At 37.5% G+C, this 23,523-nt stretch overlaps 1 protein-coding gene across 1 annotated transcript in view; it reads left to right on the top strand.

Annotated features, from left to right (window-relative positions):
• The window catches only part of CFAP299 (cilia and flagella associated protein 299), a 542,370-nt gene that overhangs the window by 499,845 nt on the left and 19,002 nt on the right, over positions 1 to 23,523 (top strand). Inside the window, exon 5 of the mRNA XM_056111429.1 lies at positions 17,618 to 17,747. Within this exon, the coding sequence (XP_055967404.1) occupies positions 17,618 to 17,747 (130 nt within the window). The remainder of the gene's footprint in view (positions 1 to 17,617; positions 17,748 to 23,523) is intronic.

The following is a 23,523-nucleotide window of genomic DNA, read 5'->3' as shown; positions in this document are numbered from 1 at the left end:
CAACTTGAAGGTAACTCTAAAGTTGTGTAAATTGTTTATGTCCAAGTAACATATGCACACATTATTTTGTAGTTTAAAATAATACCATTTTTTATGCCATAGCTTATAAATTAGAAGTCCATCATGATGTGATTGTGTCTTCAGTAAAGGCTGAGATATGTCCTTCTCTGTAGATTAATTGTTGACAGGATTTCATTCTTTTCTGCTATACAACTAACCTCTCTAGCCCTTCCATTTCAAAGCCAGCAAGTGATTCAAATTCTTCTCATGCCTTAAATTTTTATCCTTTCTTTCTCTGTTTTAAGACCTCTTGATGTTATGTTGCGCCCATTTGGATAAACCAGGTTCTTCATCTCATTTCAAATAATAAAAATCAGTTACCTCGTTACATATTTTGCTAATAATGCATTATATCTGATTATACAACAACGGGGGATCTAACTATGGAAGTTACTTTAAATTCTACCTAATACATCTCCCTGATCCAAAGGATTAAGTCTTACTATCCTGTGAAAGACACAAACATGGAAAACTATTTTTATAGTCCAAGGACCTCTCTTTTGATATCATGAAATATTCCAGTTGAAGCACAGCCAGCTTGAAATTCAAATGCCTTCCCTTTCTAAAGGGCTGTTATTTGAATCACCTTCACCAAATCATCTTCTTGGACTGAAAAATGATGCATTTTCCTGGAAAATACTACCATCAAAACTTGATAACAGAGCTGGGAATGTGGCTCAGTAGTAGAACACATGCCTTGATTATGTTAGGTCCTGAATTCATTCCTGGTACACACACACACACACACACACACACACACACACACACACACACACTTGCTTAAGAAAAGTCCTTTAATGACCTGCAGCTCTATTGATAATCTGGTGCTGTCTCTCCAGTGATAGCAACACAAATGTCTCTCTTCACATATGATCCTCCATCATGCTTAGCTCTTTCTCATTACCAATGTTTTTTGACATACTTTGGTATTCTTTGGATTTATTTTTGGTGGGGGTGGAGGGTGAGTCAACTCACGAGTCAGGGAATTCTTATTTTTCATCCTATATCAAGCATATAAAGTTCTGTTTGATATATAATTTGAAGTCCAAACTCTTTATATTAATGTTTTTTAAACAACAAACAAATCATTAGCACAACCGGAAAGACATTTCTCATCTTGTCTTGCTCTGTCAGGCAACTTCTATTTCAAACATGTTCTTCCTCTTGATCTGAAGGAAAACTGAATGAATGAGCTACCTTGACATTGGAAATACTCCAACAAAATCTTCTTTGCTTATTATGTTTTTGATTATAATCTCTTGTAACTTATTCAGAAAAAGAAATGGAAAGATAAGTGATATAGAGAGCATCCTTTAATCTGAACAATTGGGAAAATAGCATAATATGCCCCATGAATTTAGATGTACTGAACCAGATTGCAGTTTTGTTCATTTCAGACCATATTATATCTCATTTGAATGAGAACCCTGGCGCTCATATAAGCAGTAGCCACAACATGATCTGTTTATTACAATTTACAATCAAATTAAGAGGAACAGAGATACCATACCAGGAGGCTTTCACTCATCCTTGTTTGAAATTCAGCAAATTTCAAAGAGTGGGAATTTTATCAAACACATGCTTGCACATAAATCCTAGATGATGAGTGAACTCAGCCAAAGCTCAGAAGTTTCTAATTCTGTTCAAATTCACGTGGAGCATAGCCAATTTTTTTTTATTGGAACCTCTCCGTATCCTTCCAGAGATTAAGCAGCTACTTTTTAGTGTGTACTAACTTTCCATAAAGTGCAATTTTAATCTAAAAGTTACTTATTTGATATTCATTCCTGACTTTCCTCTCTCTCCCTGTTGTTTATTCTTGGGGGGAATCTTTATAGCTTTTTTTGGAGACATAGAACTTTTGGTCTAGTGTGAGAAATATAGCACAGTGGTAGCAAGCAAGCAATTTATTTCCTGCCACAAAGGCGGGATGGTGTCAGGGGGGATGGGATGGGGGGTGGGAGGGCTACTGGGATCATTGTGGTGGAGAATAAGCACTGGTGGAGGTCATTATATAACTGAAACCCAAGCACTAAAGTTTGTAAGTCTACAACTATACCTCATGGTGTTTCACTAATAAAAAAAAAAAGAGAAAGAAAAAATATAAGATAATTAACAGGAGCGATAGCACAGCGGTAGGGCGTTTGCCTTGCACGCAGCCAACATGGCTGACCCGAGTTCGATTCCTCCGCCCCTCTCGGAGAGCCCGGCAAGCTACCGAGAGTATCTCGCCCGCACGGCAGAGCCTGGCAAGCTCCCCGTGATGTATTCGATATGCCAGACACAGTAACAACAAAGTCTCCAATGGAGACGTTACTGGGCCCGCTCAAGCAAATCGATGATCAATGGAAGGGCCTTTATTCTTTATTCTTTATTCTTATCTTTCAAAAGGAGGAGATATATAATATATATATATATAACATATATTGGTTGATCTGACTCACCTGTGAAATATAGACAAGGAAATATACAGTACTAAACAATGGAAGACCTATGAGTTTTGGATTATAAGATCCATATTCCCAAGCAGTGGGGGGAAGGAGTTAGGGAAATGAAATTGTGGACTAGAATTGACATAGGAACTGTGTTGGAGGCTGGGAGGTGTCTTAATTTTCACATCAATACCATAAACATTAACAGAGTTATAACCATGTGACCTTAATTGTATTTTAAATATGGTTATAAATTTTAATGATTCTTCTAAAATCAAAAACTAAACGCTTATTTTCCTTGCCACCTTCCAAATAGGCAGCCTAGAAACCATTTTGGCTCTTCTGGAACCAAGAGCTTTGGACATACTAGGCTGAGCCATCAGAAGGAGAGACATTCGGGAAAGATTGTATAACCCCCCTGTGATTGATTGGGTGTGTCACCTGATTCCCGTGTGCTTCAGGTTTGTTGCTTCACAGTTGGTCGCCCTCAAGGTCCCCACTGAAAGCGACGGAGTCTGAGTGGGCTGGTTTGTGATTGCAAGTGAGGCATATGGTCTGGGTTGGTACCGGTTTAGGTGCCAACCTTAAGTCCACCAAAGGCCAAACCAGCATGTAAGAGGTCTGTAACTCCCATCCCTTGTCTGCCTCATGCCTCAGAAAATTGAGTAGATAATCATGCACCACCAATGAGGGAGGGAAACATGGGGTTGAGGGAAAGGAACACTGAAACAACTATAGTCTTAAACTGCATGCTGGCAAATTTCAATTTCTCAAGTGATTATTATATGAGGGTGAATTTGGAAAGACTCCGAATCTTGTGTAAGGTTGTATTGGCCCTCTGAAGGAACCTTGATTCACTTGTTAGAGTGGCGTATCAGGAGCTAGGTCATCTGGATCAAGTACCTCACACTGATTTATGGCAGGAAGCCCAGGGGCTCATCACCCTTGAAAGAAAGCCTACTGAAGATCTGCCAGTCACTGGAGTGACTCGCTGCTGGCAAAATTAACTCAGGCCTGCTTACTGCTCCGCTTGAAGGCCAGGCTGCTCTGGCCAGATCAGAGGATCACTCTGTCTACTATCTTTCTGACATCACCAATTGTCTCAGTTGAAACACAGCCAACTTGAAGTTCACATGCCTTCTCTTTCTGTTATTTGAGTCACCTTCACCAAATCATCTTCTTGAACTGAAAATGACACTCACCTAGACACAGTGACTTTAAGGAGTTTGGCCCTCAGAGCTGGTCCCAGCACAGCCTCCCTCCTGACGGTGATGGAGTACAGGCCCGAGTGTCTGCTCCCCAGCATCCTGAGGTGCCTCAGTAATACCTACTAGACCCTTTTGGCTTTAGTCTAGCAGCCAACTGGCTGTGTGCTTAGGACAGGTCTCTGGGGTGGGAGTGGGGCTTGGGAGTAAAGGGATTTGGCTGGCTCTGTGTGTCTCAAGGAGCACTGGGGTTTATGCATCTAATGGACATGGAACTATTTCCAGAATCTGCGTTCATTCCCTGGTATAACAGAATGGACTTTGAAGGTGTTAAGGATTTGGGGTCACATTTCCAGGCATTCCCTGTAATCTCAGAAACCATAGGAAGAGACAGATGGGGAGGCAGGAGAATGCATATAAATGAGACTGCTCTTTGTATTGGGGGTTGTTTACTTTTTTTTTTTTTGGCTTTGGGATCACCCTAGGCAGTGCCCAGGGCTTACTCCTGGCTCTGTGCTCAGGGATCACTCCTGGTCATCGAACCCAGGTCATCTGCATGCAAAGCAAAGTGCCTTACTTGCTGTACTATTTCCCTGTGTCTTTCCTAATAACAGAGCACCACATAAATACAAAACATATTTTACTATTTTTTTAAATTTTTATTTAGTTTATTGTAGATGAAAGCTACAACTGTTGGTATAATTCTAGAGTTGAAATTGAGTAGATAATCAAGTTCCAATATTAAAACAGTAAGTATAAAAAAAAGTTTTGTTTTTTTTTTTGCTTTTTGGGTCACACCCAGCAATGCACAGGGGTTACTCCTGGCTCTGCGCTCAGGAATTACCCCTGGCGGTGCTCAGGGGACCATATGGGATGCTGGGAATCGAACCCGGGTTGGCCGCGTGTAAGGCAAACACCCTACCCACTGTGCTATCTCTCCAGCCCTCCAAAAAGTCAGTTTTTATGTGAAAAATTGTTAGATCACATGGTTGTTATGTCCCTGTCTAAGAATTTCCTAAGCTATTCGTTGCTAGTTGAGCCAAATGTGTTGTTATTTTGTTTGGTGAGTTCAGTTGGCTTCTATGTTTCGTTCCCATATACTTTGGTTTGCTCCGAATGGAATTTCAGTATTGAGGAATTAGGAGTTATCACGTGGTTCGGAGACTTTAGAATCTATGGTCTGGGCCAATGAATTGACAAGGCAGGGAGGTGGGTATGGCTGCCCGGGCTTTTAGAAGTACAGGGTGGTGGAGGTTGCCCACGCTTAGAAAAGATACCAGAATTCTCAGCCTGGGCACCAGGGTACTTGAAATTATTCGCGGTTCGGTGTCTGCAGGGAACATTCATAAAGCAGTGGCATTGATCCATTGGTAGAGCTGTAGCAATGGGGTGTAGGTGCTGACCCCAGGGTTGCTCAGTCCACCCACCTCCCAAGGGCACTCCAGACTTTTCAGCTTTGGGAATTGGTGTTTCCATGAATTTTTAGTTGCTTGGCTTTCATCTCACCAGTAAGGAATCAGTGCAGTATGGTTGGTGGATGAGAAGTAGGCCAGTTTTACTATTTTCAAGTTTTAATACTACTTTAATAATATTGAGGCAATGATGTTATGGTATGACTCCCAGTGACAAATTCTCCATCCCTGCAATCATTCTTTCATGTTCATACTTTGGGAATGTGATTCTACCCTAGTTTATCTACAACAAATGACCCTATAGCCCAATTACTATAGGAGTAGCTAGTAGCATTATTTATCAGTATTTCAGTTAATACTCCATGATTTGCAATTGAGAGATACTCAAGGATGTTTCTAATACTTTCCCTTGTTGAAAAATATGAAATAGCTTGCTATATTTTTTAAATAGCTCTGTACATGAAAATATCAGAATGAATACACATTCTGTTATAACTCATTCCTTTCCTGCTATAGGACTAGTACTCCTAGATACTCCACTGGATGGGTTGGGTTATCAGTGAGAGGTCAATTTAGAGTTTAATAATATATAGAATATTTCTTCAAATGGCTACTTGAACAGATGAGTCTCTGAACTAGGAACTTCTTGGTCTTGACTTGAGAAACGGACCCAATGTTTTCACAGTTCTTACCCTTGAGGGACTATTTCCATTTTTCAAGTATTACAATTGTCCAGAATGTAATTCCTAGTACTACATTCTATTCACTTTTCCCTTTGGACCTTCTGCAAACATCTTATCCATTTGTGATTACATTTTTGTAATAATGTCAAAATCTATGACGTGATTCATCTACAAGACAGGTGCACATCTGTCTTATTTCACCTGAAAACGAGTCGTGATAGCAACTGGTAATGCAGGCTTCTTCTGTTTATCTGCCTTAAAGTGATAAGAAGGGCTGGAGTGATAGCACAGCGATAGGGCGTTTGCCTTGCACACAGCCAACATGGCCGACCCGAGTTCGATTCCTCCACACCTCTCCAAGAGCCCAGCAAGCTACTGAGAGTATCTTGCCCACACGGCAGAGCCTGGCAAGCTACCCGTGATGTATTCGATATGCCAAACACAGTAACAACAAAGTCTCCAATGGAGACGTTACTGGGCCCGCTCGAGCAAATTGATGAACAACGGGAGAACAGTGACAGTGAAAGTGATAAGGGAGTAACTATATCCACTACTCTTGTTTCCTTCATTCTAAGTTTATTCTCCAGCCTCAGAGGGAAGGCATACCCAAAATTTCTGTAATTTAGTAAGAGATAGCTAAAATTTCCATTTCACACTTATTTCTCAGCTGATGGCAATTTACCTTTTTGCCTCATCTCTCAGCTTATTACTGAAAATTTCTCATAATTATGAGCTGATGTATGTATAATTTTGTTTTTATCTACTCAAATATATTATTCTTTCTAATTAGAATTCTAGATTCTCCATATTTCCATCAGGGTCAGTAAAAATCTCATAAAATATAATTCAAAAAACATATTTTTAACTCTAATCGAAAATGCCTATACTATTCCATATCTATCATTTTGCCAGCTATTATAATTTATTGTTGACATTTTATTAGTTCTATAATTGTATCAACAGTTATAGATTTTTCTACATTAAAATTAAAATAAAGTTTTGAATTTAAATATACAGAAATTTTTTTTGCATTTTAGAAATCCCATAGACTCTGAGTTTATTGACAGTAACTTCTAAGAGAATGATTCATCTTTCTGCTAAATACTCAAGACCATTATTATAACAAATAGATACTTGAATTTGTGTTGAATTGAATTACTTTTTTGACTATATGATTTCTCATGCATTTAATTATCCTAATAGTTGCAATACATTTCCCTACAGTTATCTGTATTTCCCCAACTAACAAATTCATTTATCAAATTGCTGACTGAAGTTAGAAACCCAATATATAGCCTTGAATAAGAGCCAAGTTAACTAAGTTAGGAAAACACTAAACCTTAGGCTTAATATTCTTACCAACCAAAATAAGTGAGCTAACCTATATTTTACATGGAATATGATATTTCAGAAAATTAGTTATAGAACATTTTATTTCTTTGATATTGTTTGAAAAATAGAAGTACAGAGATATTTATTATTCTAGATTAAATTTCATGTCCCTTTACCATAATTACAATTCCATATTATTTTCCCAAAGTAATAAAATAAAAAAGCTCAACCATAAGAAAACATGTTTTATCATTGTTTAAACATCTTTATCATATTTTTGGCAAACCTCTGGCAAAATTTTGGAAACGTTTTACACAAACAGTGGATAGATTGACTTTAAGACTACGGATTTAAATGATCTGTGCCTATGGAGTCCACAACATCTCAGTTTGCTTGGAATCATCTGGACTTTGCACTTGGCACAATTAGTACTATCAGCTCTTTTCTTACTCAGAAGAATCTTAGTTTGGACAATAAAACTATGATGCCAAATATTTATTGGCTGTCTATAGACTTTTTTTCCTTTTTGTCTTTTTGGGGTCACTCCCAGCAATGCACAGGGGTTACTCCTGGCTCTGCACTTAGGAATTACCCCTGGCAGTGCTCAGGGGACTATACGGGATGCTGGGAATCAAACCCAGGTTGGCTGCATGCAAGGCAAATGCGCTACCCGCTGTGCTATTGCTCCAGCCCTTATCTATAGACTTTTTAAATTTAATATAATAATTTAACACAAATACCCTCATGAATAATATAAAATCTATTTTATTATTATTATTATTATTATTATTATTGCTTTTTGAATCACACCTGGCGATGCTCAGGGGTTAGTTACTCCTGGCTCTGCACTCAGGAATTACTCCTGGAGGTGCTCAGGGGACCATATGGGATACCCGTTGTGCTATCACTCCAGCCCCCAATAATATAAAATCCAAATGCACTACAAATAACATCCTTTTATTTAGAGTAAACTGGTTTTATAAATTAATATTGCTAGTGTTTTTACGAATTTTCTTAAAATATAAAGATGTCATTAATAATTATATATCATTAATAATATATCATTTAATATCATTATTAAAACTTTATTTTAGAAATGTTTCTTTTTTCTCTCTCTCTCAAAGGAAATGAGTTATATCTTTACAAATATGTACAAGTCTTAGTGAAAATGCTAGTGATTCCAACCGCATGAGACTCAAAAAGATTCCATTATCGGTGTGGATGGAAGCAAAAGTTTCTTCCTACTTATTATAAATAATTGCTCATACTGGTGAAATTAAGCAACATGAGGAAAATCTCAGACAATTAAAATTTCTGTTTCAGCGATAAAGTCTTTGTGATATTTTATATACTGAGGTAGCAATTTCATTTTTTCTTTTATTTATATACTGAAGTATGAAGTTGTTATAACAATTTTTGTTTTATATTTACCCTTAAAAGCTTAGCTTGCATTTAAATGACTTATGTGTGAAATTTTTAAATCTTTTAGAACATTATGAGGTGTTTGTGCCTTTTTAATTTCCATATCTTATAAAAATTTATGAATTTTTAATTCATTTCAAAGATATTGAGCTAAACTAGGGAACATAAAGGCATCTGGAGATAATGACTGACATTTCCTCCCTCTAGTGATGTTTTGCGATAACATCAAAATATTCGACCTGAGTTCGATTTCTCCGCCCCTCTTGGAGAGCCTGGCAAGCTACTGAGAGTATCTCGTCCGCACGGCAGAGCCTGGCAAGCTACCCATGATGTATTCGATATGCCAAACACAGTAACAACAAAGTCTCCAATGGAGACGTTACTGGGCCCGTTCGAGCAAATCGATGAACAATGGGAGGACTGTGATTGATAATGGGAAAAATAGATGACAAGCATTTTATCTAGTAAAATAGATGACAAGCAAAAATTAATTTTAACTACATGGATTGTGTTCCCTTATCACTTAATGAACAGAATTAGCACATTTCATTTTATTAGCCCTACTGTTTTATTAAAGACATTTATATAAACTCAATTTCTGGTAAATTTGTTACAGAAAACAAATGGGAAAGTGTTCATTTATTCGAAGTACCTTATGTAATTTCATTTAATTTATATCTTAATTTTCCCTAATATAGTATGCTTGAATTTTATATGTTCTCAAAATGTGCATACTGAAACATAAATCAAAAAATATTGTAAGAACTCAATTCAGTTAAATTATAATTTTATAATTATAGATGTTTACATTATAACAAATCTTTGTGATATATAATTCAACCTGTCAATTTTAGATGACACAAAATTGAAATAACTGTACCAGGCCTTAGATTTCTATAGTCAGAGATACAGTACAGCAGTTAGGATGCTTGCCTTCTATATTGCAGGCCTGGGTTTGATCCCCACCACCCCATATGGTCCCCAAGCCTTGCCAGGAGAGATCCCTGAGTTCAAGTCAGAAGTAAGTCCTGAGCAACACCAGCTATGGTCCAAAATCCAATGAGCAAACAAAGGTTTTTGGATATTCTAAATTTCAGATCAATATCCAAAATAAATTTTTAATAAAATAGGTTTTTTATTTTTGCAATTCCTTTGATTCTGTGATGAAGGAAATAATATAATCAAGTGTATCATAATAACAGATAGACACTAGCTGAATCAATTGAAATTTATTGAGCTACACATACTGATACAAAAAGAGCAAGTAAAAATAAATGAGTTTGGAGGGTAGCACTGTAGCATTGTCCTCCTGTTGTTCATCAATTTGCTCGAGTGGGCACCAGTAACGTCTCCATTGTGAGACTTGTTGTTAATATTTTTGGCATATTGACTACACAACGGGGAGCTTGCCAGGCTCTTTCATGCGGGCGGGATAATCTTGGGAGCTTGCCGGGCTCTCCGAGAGGGATGGAGGAATCAAACCCAGGTCAGCCGTGTGCAAGGCAAACACTCTACCCACTGTGCTATTGCTCCAGCCAAGTTCAGATAAGAAAGAAAAATTACATTTTTTTAAATGTTTAAATAGGGGAGTTTGATTTATCTCATTAAAAATATTATTGAATAATTTATATTTAATATAATTGAATTAACCATATCCACACGGTGACCAAGCTCACTGAGTTTTCCCCAGAGTTCAAGATACCTTTCTGTCTAAAGTTCATCAATTTTAAGAAGGCCTTTGATTCTGTTGAGACTGAAGTGATCATCGAAGCACTAGCCAAGCAAGTCATTCAAATTCAGTACATCAGGATCCTCAGCGAGCTGTATTAAGGATTCATCACCAGGATCTCACCATTCTACAAGGAAATGATCATCGACGTAAAGAGAGGGGTTCAGCAGAGTGATACCATTTCATCTCTTCAGTGCCACCCTCGAGAACATCATGCGATTACTGGAATGGAAATGAATGGGAGTGAAGATTGACAGTCGGCAACTACACCACTTCCGCTTTGCTGATGACATCATTCTAATAACACCAAACATTAGCCAAGCAGCACAAATGCTGGCTGACTTGACCGTGAGTGTGGAAATCTCACCAAGACAATGTTCATGAAAAATGAACTAGTCCCTGATGTTCCATTTGCTCTCAATGGAAACAAACATTTCCGAATACAGTAGCTATATGTACCTGGGTCGAGAACTCAACATGACAAACGACTTGGTGTCAGAACTGCGCAGGAGGAAGAGAGCAGCATGGAGCGCCTTAAAGAGCATCAAAGAAGTTGTTACATGGATGAAGAACCACTGGCTCCACGCGCATCTTTTCTACTCTACCATTCTTCCTGCATTAACATATGCCTCAGAGACCTGGGCCCTATAGAAACAGGACTAGAACGTTATTTGGGTCTCCCAAATGGGAATCAAAAGAATTATGCTTGGAGTATCATGCTTCACTCAAGCGAGAGAAGAAATCCGGAGTTCCGACCTCCATCGACAATCAAGAATCAGGGATGCTGTCTTGTTTACCAAGGCATTGAAAATCAGATGGGCTGGACATGTAATGTGATTTAGAGACAACCGTTGGACTAGAGCTGTTACTGACTAGATTCCATGGTATGTCAAAAGGACAGGTGGCCATCCACCTAAGAGATGGTCAGACTTCTTCCTCAAAACCTTAAACAAACAGTTTGAGGCTCTTCATGTTCCTAGAGGGAGCAGATGGCATTTGGCTACACTAGAACGTGACCGGGACGAATGGAGAGGTTACTGGGGCCTACTTGAGCAAATCGACAATCAACGGGATGACAAGAGATACAAGCGAAGTATAATTGAACAAATGATATGAATCAACTGCTCAAAAGAAATGAGATATAGTGCTTGGCAGGTTAATTGTCATGGGAAAATACATTAATAATAATCTATTCACACTATGGAATAGTATTCATCTATTAAAAATATGACATTTTTCATTTTGGATTAAATCAATGATGTTATGAAAAGTGAAGTGAACCAGTTACTAAAAGACATATGCCTGAAAATCTCGTTCTTATAAGAACTATAAAAAATCAAGGAATGAAGTTAGACCATCCCAATACACGATGAATAGAACTGGGAACTGAGCAGGCTAGGTGATGGAATAGTGCTCAATACAGTGGCAGAATAGTGGCAGCATCTTGAGACACCCATGACTGGTCTAGTTGTCAAGAACAAAAGAACAACTTCAGTAGGTTCATAAACTATGATGCAGCAATAATTATCAAACACGTTGTAACATATTAAGAGAGAAATACGACAGTCCTTGGCAAGTGTTTTTATTTTTCATTTCCTCTCCCCTTTCTCCTTCCTTCATTTCCATCTTTCTTTCCTTCTCACTTTCTTTTTTCTATTTATGTTTCCTTTCTTCCTCTTATTCTGTTCTTTGCTTAGTTTGCTATTAACATGTATTTGAAAATTCCAGGGAAAATGGTCATAATCTAATCTATTATGATTAAATCATAATAGAGAAAGTTTATATAATTCAAGTTATAAAAAAAGTATCATGGAATGAAAATATATGGAAAATAGATGGACATATATTCTTCTAGGAAACATGACCAATACAGCTAAGATTTCTGATGATGGTAAGAGATATTGATCTTGTTCATATTTGATGTCTTTTATTTTCTATAAAAATGAGGTGAGATCCTCTTTTGAGAAATGTGAGGAAAGTAGAAAATATGTGAACATAATGAGTGATAGAAAGTATATTGAGAGATAAAAATTACAGTATCAGGAGTTTAATTCAGATTAATATTTGAAATTTATAATTACATTAATGAGAGATTCCAGCAGGACTCTACTACTGTTCAAGAAGGGAGACATTGGCAACTATCACCCGATCTGCCTATTGTCTGTCATCTACACGTTGTTCACTCGAGTCATCCTAAATAGGATTGGCAGAATACTAGATGAAGGACAGCCATGCGAGCAAGCCGGGTTCCGCAAAGGATTCAGCACCATCGACCAAATCCACACGATAACCAAGCTCATTGAGGTTTCTCGGGAGTTCAAGATGCCGCTCTGTCTAACATTCATTGATTTAAAGAAGGCCTTTGATTCTGTTGAGATGGAAGCGGTCATTGAAGCCCTAGCCAATCAGGGCATTCAAGCCCAATACATCAAGATCCTCCGTGAGCTGTATTGTGGGTTCACTACCAGGATCTCACCATTCTACAAAGAAGTAATCATCGATGTCAAGAGAGGGGTTCGGCAGGGTGATACCATTTCACCGAAACTCTTCAGTGCCACCCTCGAGAACATCATGCGATGACTGGAATGGGAAGGAATGGGAGTGAAGATAGATAGTCGGCAACTACACCACCTCCACTTTGCTGATGACATTGTTTTAATAACACCAAACATCACCCAAGCAGCACAAATGCTGGCCGACTTTGACCATGAGTGTGGAAAGGTAGGACTACAGCTGAATCTTACGAAGACAATGTTTATGAGAAACAGCCTCGTTCCTGATGTCCCATTCGCTCTCAACGGAACGACCATCTCCGAATGCAACAGCTATGTGTACCTAGGTCGAGAAGTCAACATGACAAATGACCTGGCACCCGAGCTGCGCAGAAGGAAGAGAGCGGCTTGGAATGCCTTCACGAACGTCGAAGAAATAGCTAAGAGGACGAAGAACCTCCGGCTCCGGGCACATCTCTTTGATTCCACTGTTCTTCCTGCATTAACGTATGCCTCAGAGACCTGGACCCTACGCAAACAGGATGAGAACGCTATTCGGGTCTTCCAAAGAGGAATTGAAAGAGCTATGCTTGGAATATCACATTTCACTCAAATGAGAGAAAGAATCCGGAGTTCCGACATCCGTCAATGATCAAGAATCAGGGACGCTGTCTCGTTTGCCAAGGTGTCAAAAATCAGTTGGGCTGGTCACGTAATGAGATTTAAAGACGACCGCTGGAACAAAGCTGTTACCGACTGGATTCCATGGGATGTCAAAAGACCGCGTGGCCGCCCACCTACCAGATGGTCAGACTTCTTCATCAAGATCATGAACGATCGGTTTGAGGCTCTTCATGTTCCTAGAGCAAACAGATGCCATTGGGCTACACTAGCACAGCACGTGACTGGGACAAATGGAGACGTTACTGACGCCCCCTCGAGCAAATTGACGATTAACGGGAAGTCAAGTGATCAAGTGATCAAGTGAATGAGAGATTATTTGCAGCAAGAGTTGTCAGAAGACCCACCAGATCATGAAATAAGAAGGATAAACTTTGTGTCGATCTAAAGCCAGTGCATTCTCTATAAATAGGGTCACTTGAGCAAGAGAGTTATGATTATTGCCAAAAGTGAAATATGGGACAAGTATAGAAGTAATGAATTTATTGAAATAAATTAGGACAGAAAGGAAAAGCCAAGAAACCCAATATACAGACTTGCAAAGAATTCAAATATACTCAAAAAAATCTATTGGAAAAACAGACTGAAAACTAGCAACGTATTCTAGATTTCATATTTTAGAGTATTTAAATATCAGTGGCTTGGACAAAGTGGAATAAATGATTAAACCTATACTAACACATTTTGAATTGACATGTATTTTGCTATTTCCAATTAATCAAGGAATGACAGGCAAAAGGAATGCTCAGAGTGATGACATCAACAAGATAGTAGAGTAGGAATTCTTAACTCTCATCCCCCACAATCACATGTTCCCAGGAAAAATTCCACACACATTCCTTTTGTGGGAACTCTAAAGAGGAATTATAAGTCATTCTACCCCAGGCAAATGCAAAATAAGTTTCACAAAATTCAGAAGAGACCTTCCTCTTGCTGGAATTTTACCCTAGCTCTGAGCACATAGAAGCAAAAGGAAATCCATAGAGCTCAGCTACTCTGGGGCATGTTAAGTGTGGTTTGTGTTGAGAGCTTCAATTTTGTTTGGGAGGCTCCCCAGAGGACTGGTTTCTGTCTCTTTGTAAAGGAAATGAAGGCTTTATGGAAACACTTCTCTGAGGACAGCAGAGAAGCATCTGCAGTTTCTGTTTTTTAACCCAATGTTTTAAAAATGTACACTGGTGAAGGAGGGATGGGTAATGGAACGTTGTATGGCTGAAACCCAATCATGAACAACTTTGTAATTCCATATCTCATGGTGATTCAGTTAAAAAAATAATAAGTTAATAAAGTATTGTGTATACAAACGATCTAATACTATCAAACAGAAAAATGTAAGGATTAGTATCCTCCATTGGTATCCCCTCCCCCACTTCGAGAGGCAAATTCCATTAACTATACTTAAGCTTAACTTATTTCACAGCGGTAGGGCGTTTGCCTTGCACGCAGCCAACATGGCTGACCCGAGTTCGATTCCTCTGCCCCTCTCGGAGAGCCCGGCAAGCTACCGAGAGTATCTCGCCCGCACGGCAGAGCCTGGTAAGCTCCCCGTGACATATTCGATATGCCAAACACAGTAACAACAAAATCTCCAATGGAGATGTTACTGGGTCCGTTCGAGCAAATCGATGAACAATGGGAGGGCCTTTACCTTTACCAATATAGAAGGTATTCTTAAGTTATAACAAATAAGGATTTGGTTCACTCTATTATCTGCCTTTCAGAGTTTGATATTTATACTACTAGTTCTATGGTTCCTATTATTTAAAAACTATATGTTAAATTTGTATAGAGATTTTTATTGTTTTGTTTAAGTAACATCAGTTCATGACATTACATGTTTTGGTTGCACAGCATTATAAAGGCAAAGGTAAAGGCCCTCCCGTTGATCGTCGTTGCACAGCATTATAAGTCATCTATTATACACATTATGATTGCCACCAAACTTTGAATCTTTTCCTTGGTAATATTTTAGCTTGACGGATCCAGCAGAGTCTGCCCAACTAGAGGAAAAGGAGATGGAAGTTAGACTGGCAGATATTGCAGATCCTACCCCCAATCATCAGAAAGCAAACACACAAAAACACTGCTTCCAGCCTCTGCCAGAAGAGAGGGGAAAAAGTTGGAAGAGCCTCAAGAATGTTTGACCAGCTAATGGTCGCTGTCTTCCCCACGATATGAGTTGTGCTTGCTTGTGTCCAATCCATAGGCATAGGAAATTCATATGCATCGACATAAAGAGTCCAGAATAAAGAATCAGGCAAATATGCTGAAAACAATGAAAAAGCAACAAGGTAAAATTTCAGGAACAGACCCGAGAGAAACTGAGCACTATTATCTATATGAAGAGAATTTAAAATATTGTCATAAATATGATCATTGAGGACAAGAAATCAATAGGCATAAAACAAATCAAATTGTTTTGTTTATATGATTATTCTAAATATTAAAGATTAAGCATTTATTATGAATTCTTAAATATGAACACAAAAATGTTGATCAAAGTAAAGAGAATGGTGCTCACTTATATGCCCACTCAATGATTTACATGTAAATTTGTCATCTGTGAGTCAAAACTCTCTAAGCATTTTACTACATTTTCTCATAACAATACAAAAGTCAATGCTCCAGTAAACTGTAATTCAGAGTGAGTTTAATCAACAAAAATTGACTCTTTCGAAATGAAGAATGAGGGTAAAAAAAGGAAAAATAAGACATAAAAAAGGATAAGAAAAAATTGATTAAAAATTAGTATTTTTGTAAGTCTACAACTGTACATCATGGTGTTTCACTAATAAAAATTTTTTAAAAATTGGTATTTTCAGTGTTTGTGAACATACTGTTCCAAGTTATATATGAATTATCTCTGTCATTTAAAAACACAACATTAATATAAAAAGTGTTCATATGAAAAAGATGCATAAAAGTTGTACATTAATGATTATTCTAACATATATAATAATGTTATATCTATTTTGAGAAGTGGGCATAAGTCAAGACATAAGGAAAATCTATATTTCCACTGAACAAATCCATACCCCCAGAAAAAGTAATAAAAATTCAGATATTGTTGAATAGCAGAAAGAGCATGTTTGCTTTGAAGTGCAGATAACTTTTAAATATTACTTTCATTATATTGTAGGATTTTTATTCTGCTAGTTACCTCACTAGTCTCCTGCCTTGTCTGTGAAATGAGAGTAATTTCACGAGTATAATCATGGTTATAATATCATGCTTGAACTATGATAACTTCTCAAATACAAATAGTTTCCTCACTTTTTGGTTCCTGAAAAATAATCAACATATTTTGCTTCTCGTAAATAATCTCTTAATATCCCAATATTCTTGACACCCTGAATAGTCTGAATTAAAAGAAACCATTTGAAATTGTATCAAATTTTTTCTTGACTTCCTGGAAATGTAATACCAGAACAGACTCTAGGTCTAAGTGTTCAAACCAGGAAATCATGCAAAGTAGTAGAAAATGTTCCAAAGATAAAGTCATGAAATTTGCTTATACGTGGATGATCATGGAGAGTATCATGCTAAGTGAAATGAGTCAGAAAGAGCGGGACAGACATAGAATGCCTGCACTCACTTATGGAGTATAAAATAACAATATAAGACTGACACCTAAAGACAGCAGATACAGGTCCATGAATATTGCTCCATGGTTGATAGCTTGCCTCATGAGCTGGGGGATAAGGTAGCTGGAATAGAGAAGGGATCACTAATTCAATGATGGTTGGAGGGATGGTTTGGGATGGGAGATGTGTATTGAAAGTAGATAAAGGACCAAATGTGATAGCCTCTGATTATCTGTATTGTAAACCAAAATACCCCGAAGTAGAGAGTATGGGAGAAATTGTCTGCCTTAGAGGCATGGGAAGGAGTTGGATTACTGGGGACATTGGTGGTGGAAAATGTGCACTGGTGAAGGGATGGGTGTTTGATCATTGAATGACTGAAATTCAAACATGAAAGCTTTGTAACTATCTCAGCGTGATTCAATAAAAAGAAAAAAAAGAATTTTCATCACTCTGTTGATGCATGCTTGTACAATGTGAACCTTCTCATTTATCATAAGAAATTGTCCCAAATATTTTCCAAAATATTTTTGCCAGTTTAATGTATTATTCATATTAATTCTTAACAAACAATTCTTTTTTTAGCTTTTACAACTGGAACAGTCATACTGCTATGTGTAATTCAACTCCTAACTATCAAGTGATTGCCGATAATCCCGAAGGCTTACTTTTCAGATACAAAAGAGATAGAAAAACTCTTAATGTGGACCCAAAAGTAAGTATGCTTTTATACTTAATATATGCCTTGCAATCTTGTTATATTACTACTGCTATTGAAAATTATATTGTATATGTGAAAGTCTTAATTTTTTAATTTGGAAAGGAAAATATTGAAACCCAGAACATGTTCTATTCTTTAACATTTTTTAAAACGAATCTAGCAAATTTATTATTTGCTTGGCAAGGGAGTAGACTAGGGGATGGCAGGAACCCTTGGGACAGTTGTGGTGGGGTTGGTGTTGCAACATTTTATGCCTGAAGCAATTCCATTATGAAAGCTTTGTAAATCACGGTTTCTTAGTAAAATTTAAAAAAAAAGAGAAAAATTTCTAAGATGAAATAAAATATCATAAAAAATGAACATTAACTTTGGGAGGGGGATTTAAAAGAGACCTCAGAAATAGGGAAGTTCTCAGTGTCTAGCAACAGAATTAGAACATGGAACGAGCAACTATTTGTTCAGATCCTAGAAATATCCACCCAACTTTTGTTATGAATGGGGAGATGAATCATTTAGGAATGAAGATTCTGGCCTCAGATTCACCCAGGGTTCTAATATCCTTTCTGCTGTGGTACTAACACTGAAAAAACAGTATGTCCCTTATTGTCTTTCTAAGTGTTGTTAGAGAATACATTTATGGGGATGGAGAGAAAGTATTGTGGGCACCACCAAGAATGATACCTGACCTCAGAGCCAGGAATATAAGTCCTGACAGAACCAGGCATGGCCCTAAAGTAAAATAAAATTTCAAAATAGAAAATTGATTTATACAGCATTTTGGAAACCTGATCTATGTTATTTATAGTTGGTTTACAGACAAATATGGACATTCTACATATATTCAGAGGCTTCATTTGCATCGTGACCTTTAATCAGAACTTGCATTGTCTGAGTGAAAATCAAAATTATACTTAAACTCATATGGGATTGTGTTTCCAAAGATTTTAACTTTTGAAAAATGTTACATGACAGTCTAAATCCAAAAAGTCTAAAATCCAGAGTCAAGAAAAATATGTCTACATAGTGAAAAAAATGAGAATTATGCGATACTATATTTCACCACATAATTGTAGCACCCTGTTTTTCCAGTCCAGAAACTAGTTTATAACCTTTCGTTGTGTAATTGTAGACATTGTGTAAAAAAAAATTTTTTTAAGTAATACTGGCACAATTTTTAAAAAGCTTCACATTATGGTCACACCCCACTTTTTTTTTTCACAAATATTTGGCATAAAATCTGCAGTGAATATGCAGTGAAATATGGGTATGCATGGAATAGAGGCCAGAATGGATTCATTAAAAGAGGAGTTTGAGTTCGGTTTTAAAAACATTTTCCAGAGTCTTCAGAAATTCAAAATGAAAAATAAAATTAATTTGTTCATATCCACTTAGCATAGTTCCTTTCTCATTAAAAAAGTGCTTAGTAACTACATACTGAAAAAAAATAGCTCATTTCCATATAATCAAATGCAGCTTTGAATATTAGGGATCACAGAATATTGACTTAAACCTGATAGAAGCTTCTTCCATCCCCTTATGTGAATATGCAAAGTTGAAACAAAAGCCCCACAGTCATCACCATGGACCAAATAAATGTCTAGACTAGACAAACATGTTCTGAACAAGAGGCCTGGAGAGAGACTGACAGGGCATAAAGGACTCACCCCTAAGACCCTGAAAGGTGTTTCACTAATAAAAATCTAAAAAATAAAATAAAATAAATTTTAAAAACCCTTAAATGAATGACAAATAGAATTTCAGAAAATAAATAATTAAAAGTCATTTGTGATGAAGAAAAAAAAAGACTCTTCTCCCAAAACTACCACACAGATAAATTCTCTTCTGTTTCATGAAAGGAATGTAGTCATATGGCCATACCCGAGAACCTGGAAGACTGGGAAATGTAATATTTTATTAAAAAAAAAAATCATGGCCCCAGAGAAAGACTGGAGTTGCGGGGGGGGGGGGGGGGGTAAGAAAAATGAATTTTTGTTTTTGTTTTTGTTTTGTTTGTTTGTTTGCTTTTTGGGTCACACCCAGCAATGCTCAGGGGTTACTGCTGGCTCTGCACTCAGGAATCACTCCTGGTGGTGCTCACGGGACCATATGGGATGTTGGGAATCGAACCCGGGTTGGCCATATGCAAGGCAAACGCCATACCGGCTGTGCTATCACTCCAGCCCAAAAAGTGAATTTTAGGTAAACAAAGTGCCAGATTCTGACCCCAAGCTATGCTTTTCAAAAAAATAGGAATTTTGGGAGCCCTAGGACAGTGGGTGGTGTGTTCCCTCCCATTGCATATGGCAGAGCAGGTGCGAGGCCCTACAGAAGTGAGCTCCTAATACAGAGCCGGAAGTAAAGCCTCAGGACAGCCTGGTGGGTCCCAAAGAAGAAAAACAAAACAAAACAAAAGAACACATTTTCCCCCTCTAGAATCCTGTTAGCAAAATGAGGAACCAGGCCAGAAAATCATTAGGGCCCTGGTATTGTCAATGTATGAATCCCAAAGAAGTTTTCTGACCAGCTTCTCTCCAGCTCCAGTGGTGCCTCTTATCACAAATGGGTGTCAAAGTGTGATCTGAGTACAAACGGATAATGAATGGCTTTCAGAGTCTTTTCCTTTTCAAAAGCCAAACTAAATATATACATAAGAGAAGATAGAAAATTATTAATAGCTTCATTACAATGTGTAAAACATTTTTGACTCACTTTTGAATGATATCACACTTAAACTATTTTAACTGATGGCACAGACATATTTCAAGAATTTATGTCATGAATTATAGTTTTACGGTCTTTGAGAAATCACTGAGTGCTAACTGTTTCTTAGCACAATTAAAATAACTTTGAAAAGTCCTTCACTAATGTAATCACTGGTGATATTTAAAAGACCTAATTTAAATGACATGGAATATAAAATTGCTGTCCTTTTCTGCAAAAATTGTGATGCAATTCAAAATATTTTTAATGACTGTGAAGGAAAGGTATTATCAAAACTTGGGAAAAAATAGAAATCTGATTAATTAGTGATAGGAATACATTATTTGGTGAGACATCTAACAATATCTTTTAAATTTTATGGTATTTTTTTCTTTTTCTAAAATAAAAAATTAATAGCCAGCTTATTAGAAATGAATCTTAGAATCAGTACATAAAATTTTGGCTCTATTTTTACTATTAATCAATGCCCTTAAGACTTGTTCCAGATCTCCCTTGGGTTCATAATCAAAGCTGGAAAGAAGAAACAAAAAAACACTTTGGTGTGGATGTTTGATCTCTAAGGTTCTCCTATAGCTCTAGGTCAAATGTTGAGAGATTTGAGTCATCTAATCCAGGAGTACATATTTTCATAAGCAGACTTTGTAATTCTACTACAGATTGTTTGTGCACCACAATTTTTAAAGAAATAAAAGACAATCTCAATAAATTTAGCACTGTATTCTTCAGCACATTTTTTCTCAAATACAGTTTTTCTCAAATATTTTTCCTCAAAATACAAAATATATATTAAATTACATGGACTAGATATAAATTAGCATATATATCTTCTATGTAATTTCACATGTCCACGCTTTCAAAGAGCCGTGGTATATTTGTATTTAATTTTCATTATGACATTTTTTTTCTTTTTTAATTTTATTTTTTTTAAGCCACGGTGATTTGCTGCTATTCGTAGTTGAGTTTTAGACATACAATGTTCCAGCCCGGATTTCACCAAAAGTGTCAATTTCCCTCCATTAATGGTCCCAAGTTCCCTCCCTTACCCCCACCATTGCTGTCTACCAACTTGACAGGTACCTTTTTAAGAATGGTTGTCTGGGGCTGGAGAGATAGCACAGCAGGTAGGGCGCTTGCCTTGCACGCGGCCGACCCAGGTTCGATTCCCAGCATCCCATATGGTCCCCTGAGCACCGCCAGGAATAACTCCTGAGTGCAGAGCCAGGAGTAACCCCTGTGCATTGCCAGGTGTAGTCCCCCCCCAAAGAAAAAGTGGTTGTCAAAGTTTGGACCTCGTGATTTGGGTTTTGTTGACTTTGTGGTTTGGGCATTTAGCCCATTATTATTATTATTATTATCATTATCATTATTATTGAATCACCGTGAGATACAGTTACAAACTTTCATGATTAAGTTTCAGTCGCACAATGATCAAGAAATACATCCTTCTCCAGTGCACATTTTCCACCAGAAATGTTTCCAGTATCCTCCCCTCAGATCCACCCATCCCACCTCCTTCCTCTGTGGCTGGCACCTTCCTTCTTTCTCCCTACTTTTGGATATTATGGTTTGCAATATATATACTAAGAGGCCATCATGTTTGGTCCTTAGTCTACTTTCAGCATGCAACTCCCATTCTGAGCGATCCCTCCAACCATCATTTACTTAGTGGTCCCTTCTCCATCGTAACTGCCTTTTCAAACCTCAGCTCTTCCGTTCTTTAATAGCACTGATGTACCTTAGTTTCCTTGACCCTTGCCCACTGTTACTTCTCATCTGTCTCTTCTTCACCCTCCACGCGATTTCTTTCCTTCTCCTCCTAATATCCTGGGCTAAGAGTGATCTAGGCATCCCCATTTTAAATCATTGCGTTGCCACATCCAGTTATTCTGAACACCACATCCTATGACAATTCTGACACACAGAAGAGCCAAGAAACAAAATAAATGTGTCAACTTCTAAAAGCAACCAGTATATTATAACGAGGATTCCTTTGGGATTGGAGAGATAGTGCAGTGGGTAAGATACTTTGCCTTGCACATGACCGATTCAAGTTCAGTCTCTGGCCAGGAGAGATTCCTGGGTGCAGAGCCAGGGGTAAGCCCTGAGCACTGCTGGGTGGAGCCCAGAAACAAAAACCAAAAAATACATTTTTTATTTGGGGACCACACCCTATCAGTGCACAGGGCTTACTCCTGGCTCGGTACTTATGCCAATAATGCTTGGGGGTAACATATGTAACATGGGGATCAAATCCTGTTCAGCCATGTCAAGTACCCTACCTGTTATACTAGCTCTCTAGCTCCAGAACTACAGTTTAATACTTAGTATTTTTATAATAATGATTCTTAAAATCTAAGAGTAATAACTTCCTGTTACTCCACTGTTGTTGTATTGTAAAATATTTTAAGATCAATACTTTTTTTCTTTTAAATACTCAGCTTTTTTTTCTTTTAAATGCTCTTCAAAATATTTTATACTTAAAATTTTAAAGGTGAGGATATATACATGGTGAAAGTCTTGATAAATAAGGTGCATTGCTATGTACAAAACAGATATAGGGTCATTAGTTTTGAAGTATGGTTCCCATGAAACATAGTTGTTTGTGAGTGGTAACAGTGGAAAAAGGAAAATTGTACAGGTCTTAGAACAAGTAACATGAGTTCATTGGTTAAGAAATTCCAAATGCAATAAGAGTTTGGTTGCATTGAAAACAGGACCACTGGCTTTAACTTCCCTGCAGCTGTATAACATCTGGAACAAATAAGGCAAGTTTCTATTTTTGAGTGAAGAATGCTTGTCTGAGTGATTCACACCCACCCAAATGTTTCCAGTGTATTATCTTTAGAAGGATTGAGTGGAAGTACTTTGCACTCCCTCCCTTCATTATCTCGACAAATGTTGGGAGTGGGGTGTGGAGGGGGGAATTTTTCTTTTTGCTTTTAACAGACATTGACCGTGAGGGTGTTTGCTTTGAGTCTTAGTATAACTTTGGTGATCTAAAATCTTTAATGATCTCCTAAAGGGAGTAAGAGCCTATAAATACTTAAAG

This window comes from Sorex fumeus, unplaced genomic scaffold (genome assembly GCF_029834395.1).
Source record: "Sorex fumeus unplaced genomic scaffold, SorFum_2.1 ptg000013l, whole genome shotgun sequence".
NCBI classification, from domain to species: Eukaryota; Metazoa; Chordata; class Mammalia; order Eulipotyphla; family Soricidae; genus Sorex; species Sorex fumeus.
The sequence above is the reverse complement of the archived record's forward strand: the minus strand, read 5'-3'. Positions and strand labels throughout refer to the sequence as shown.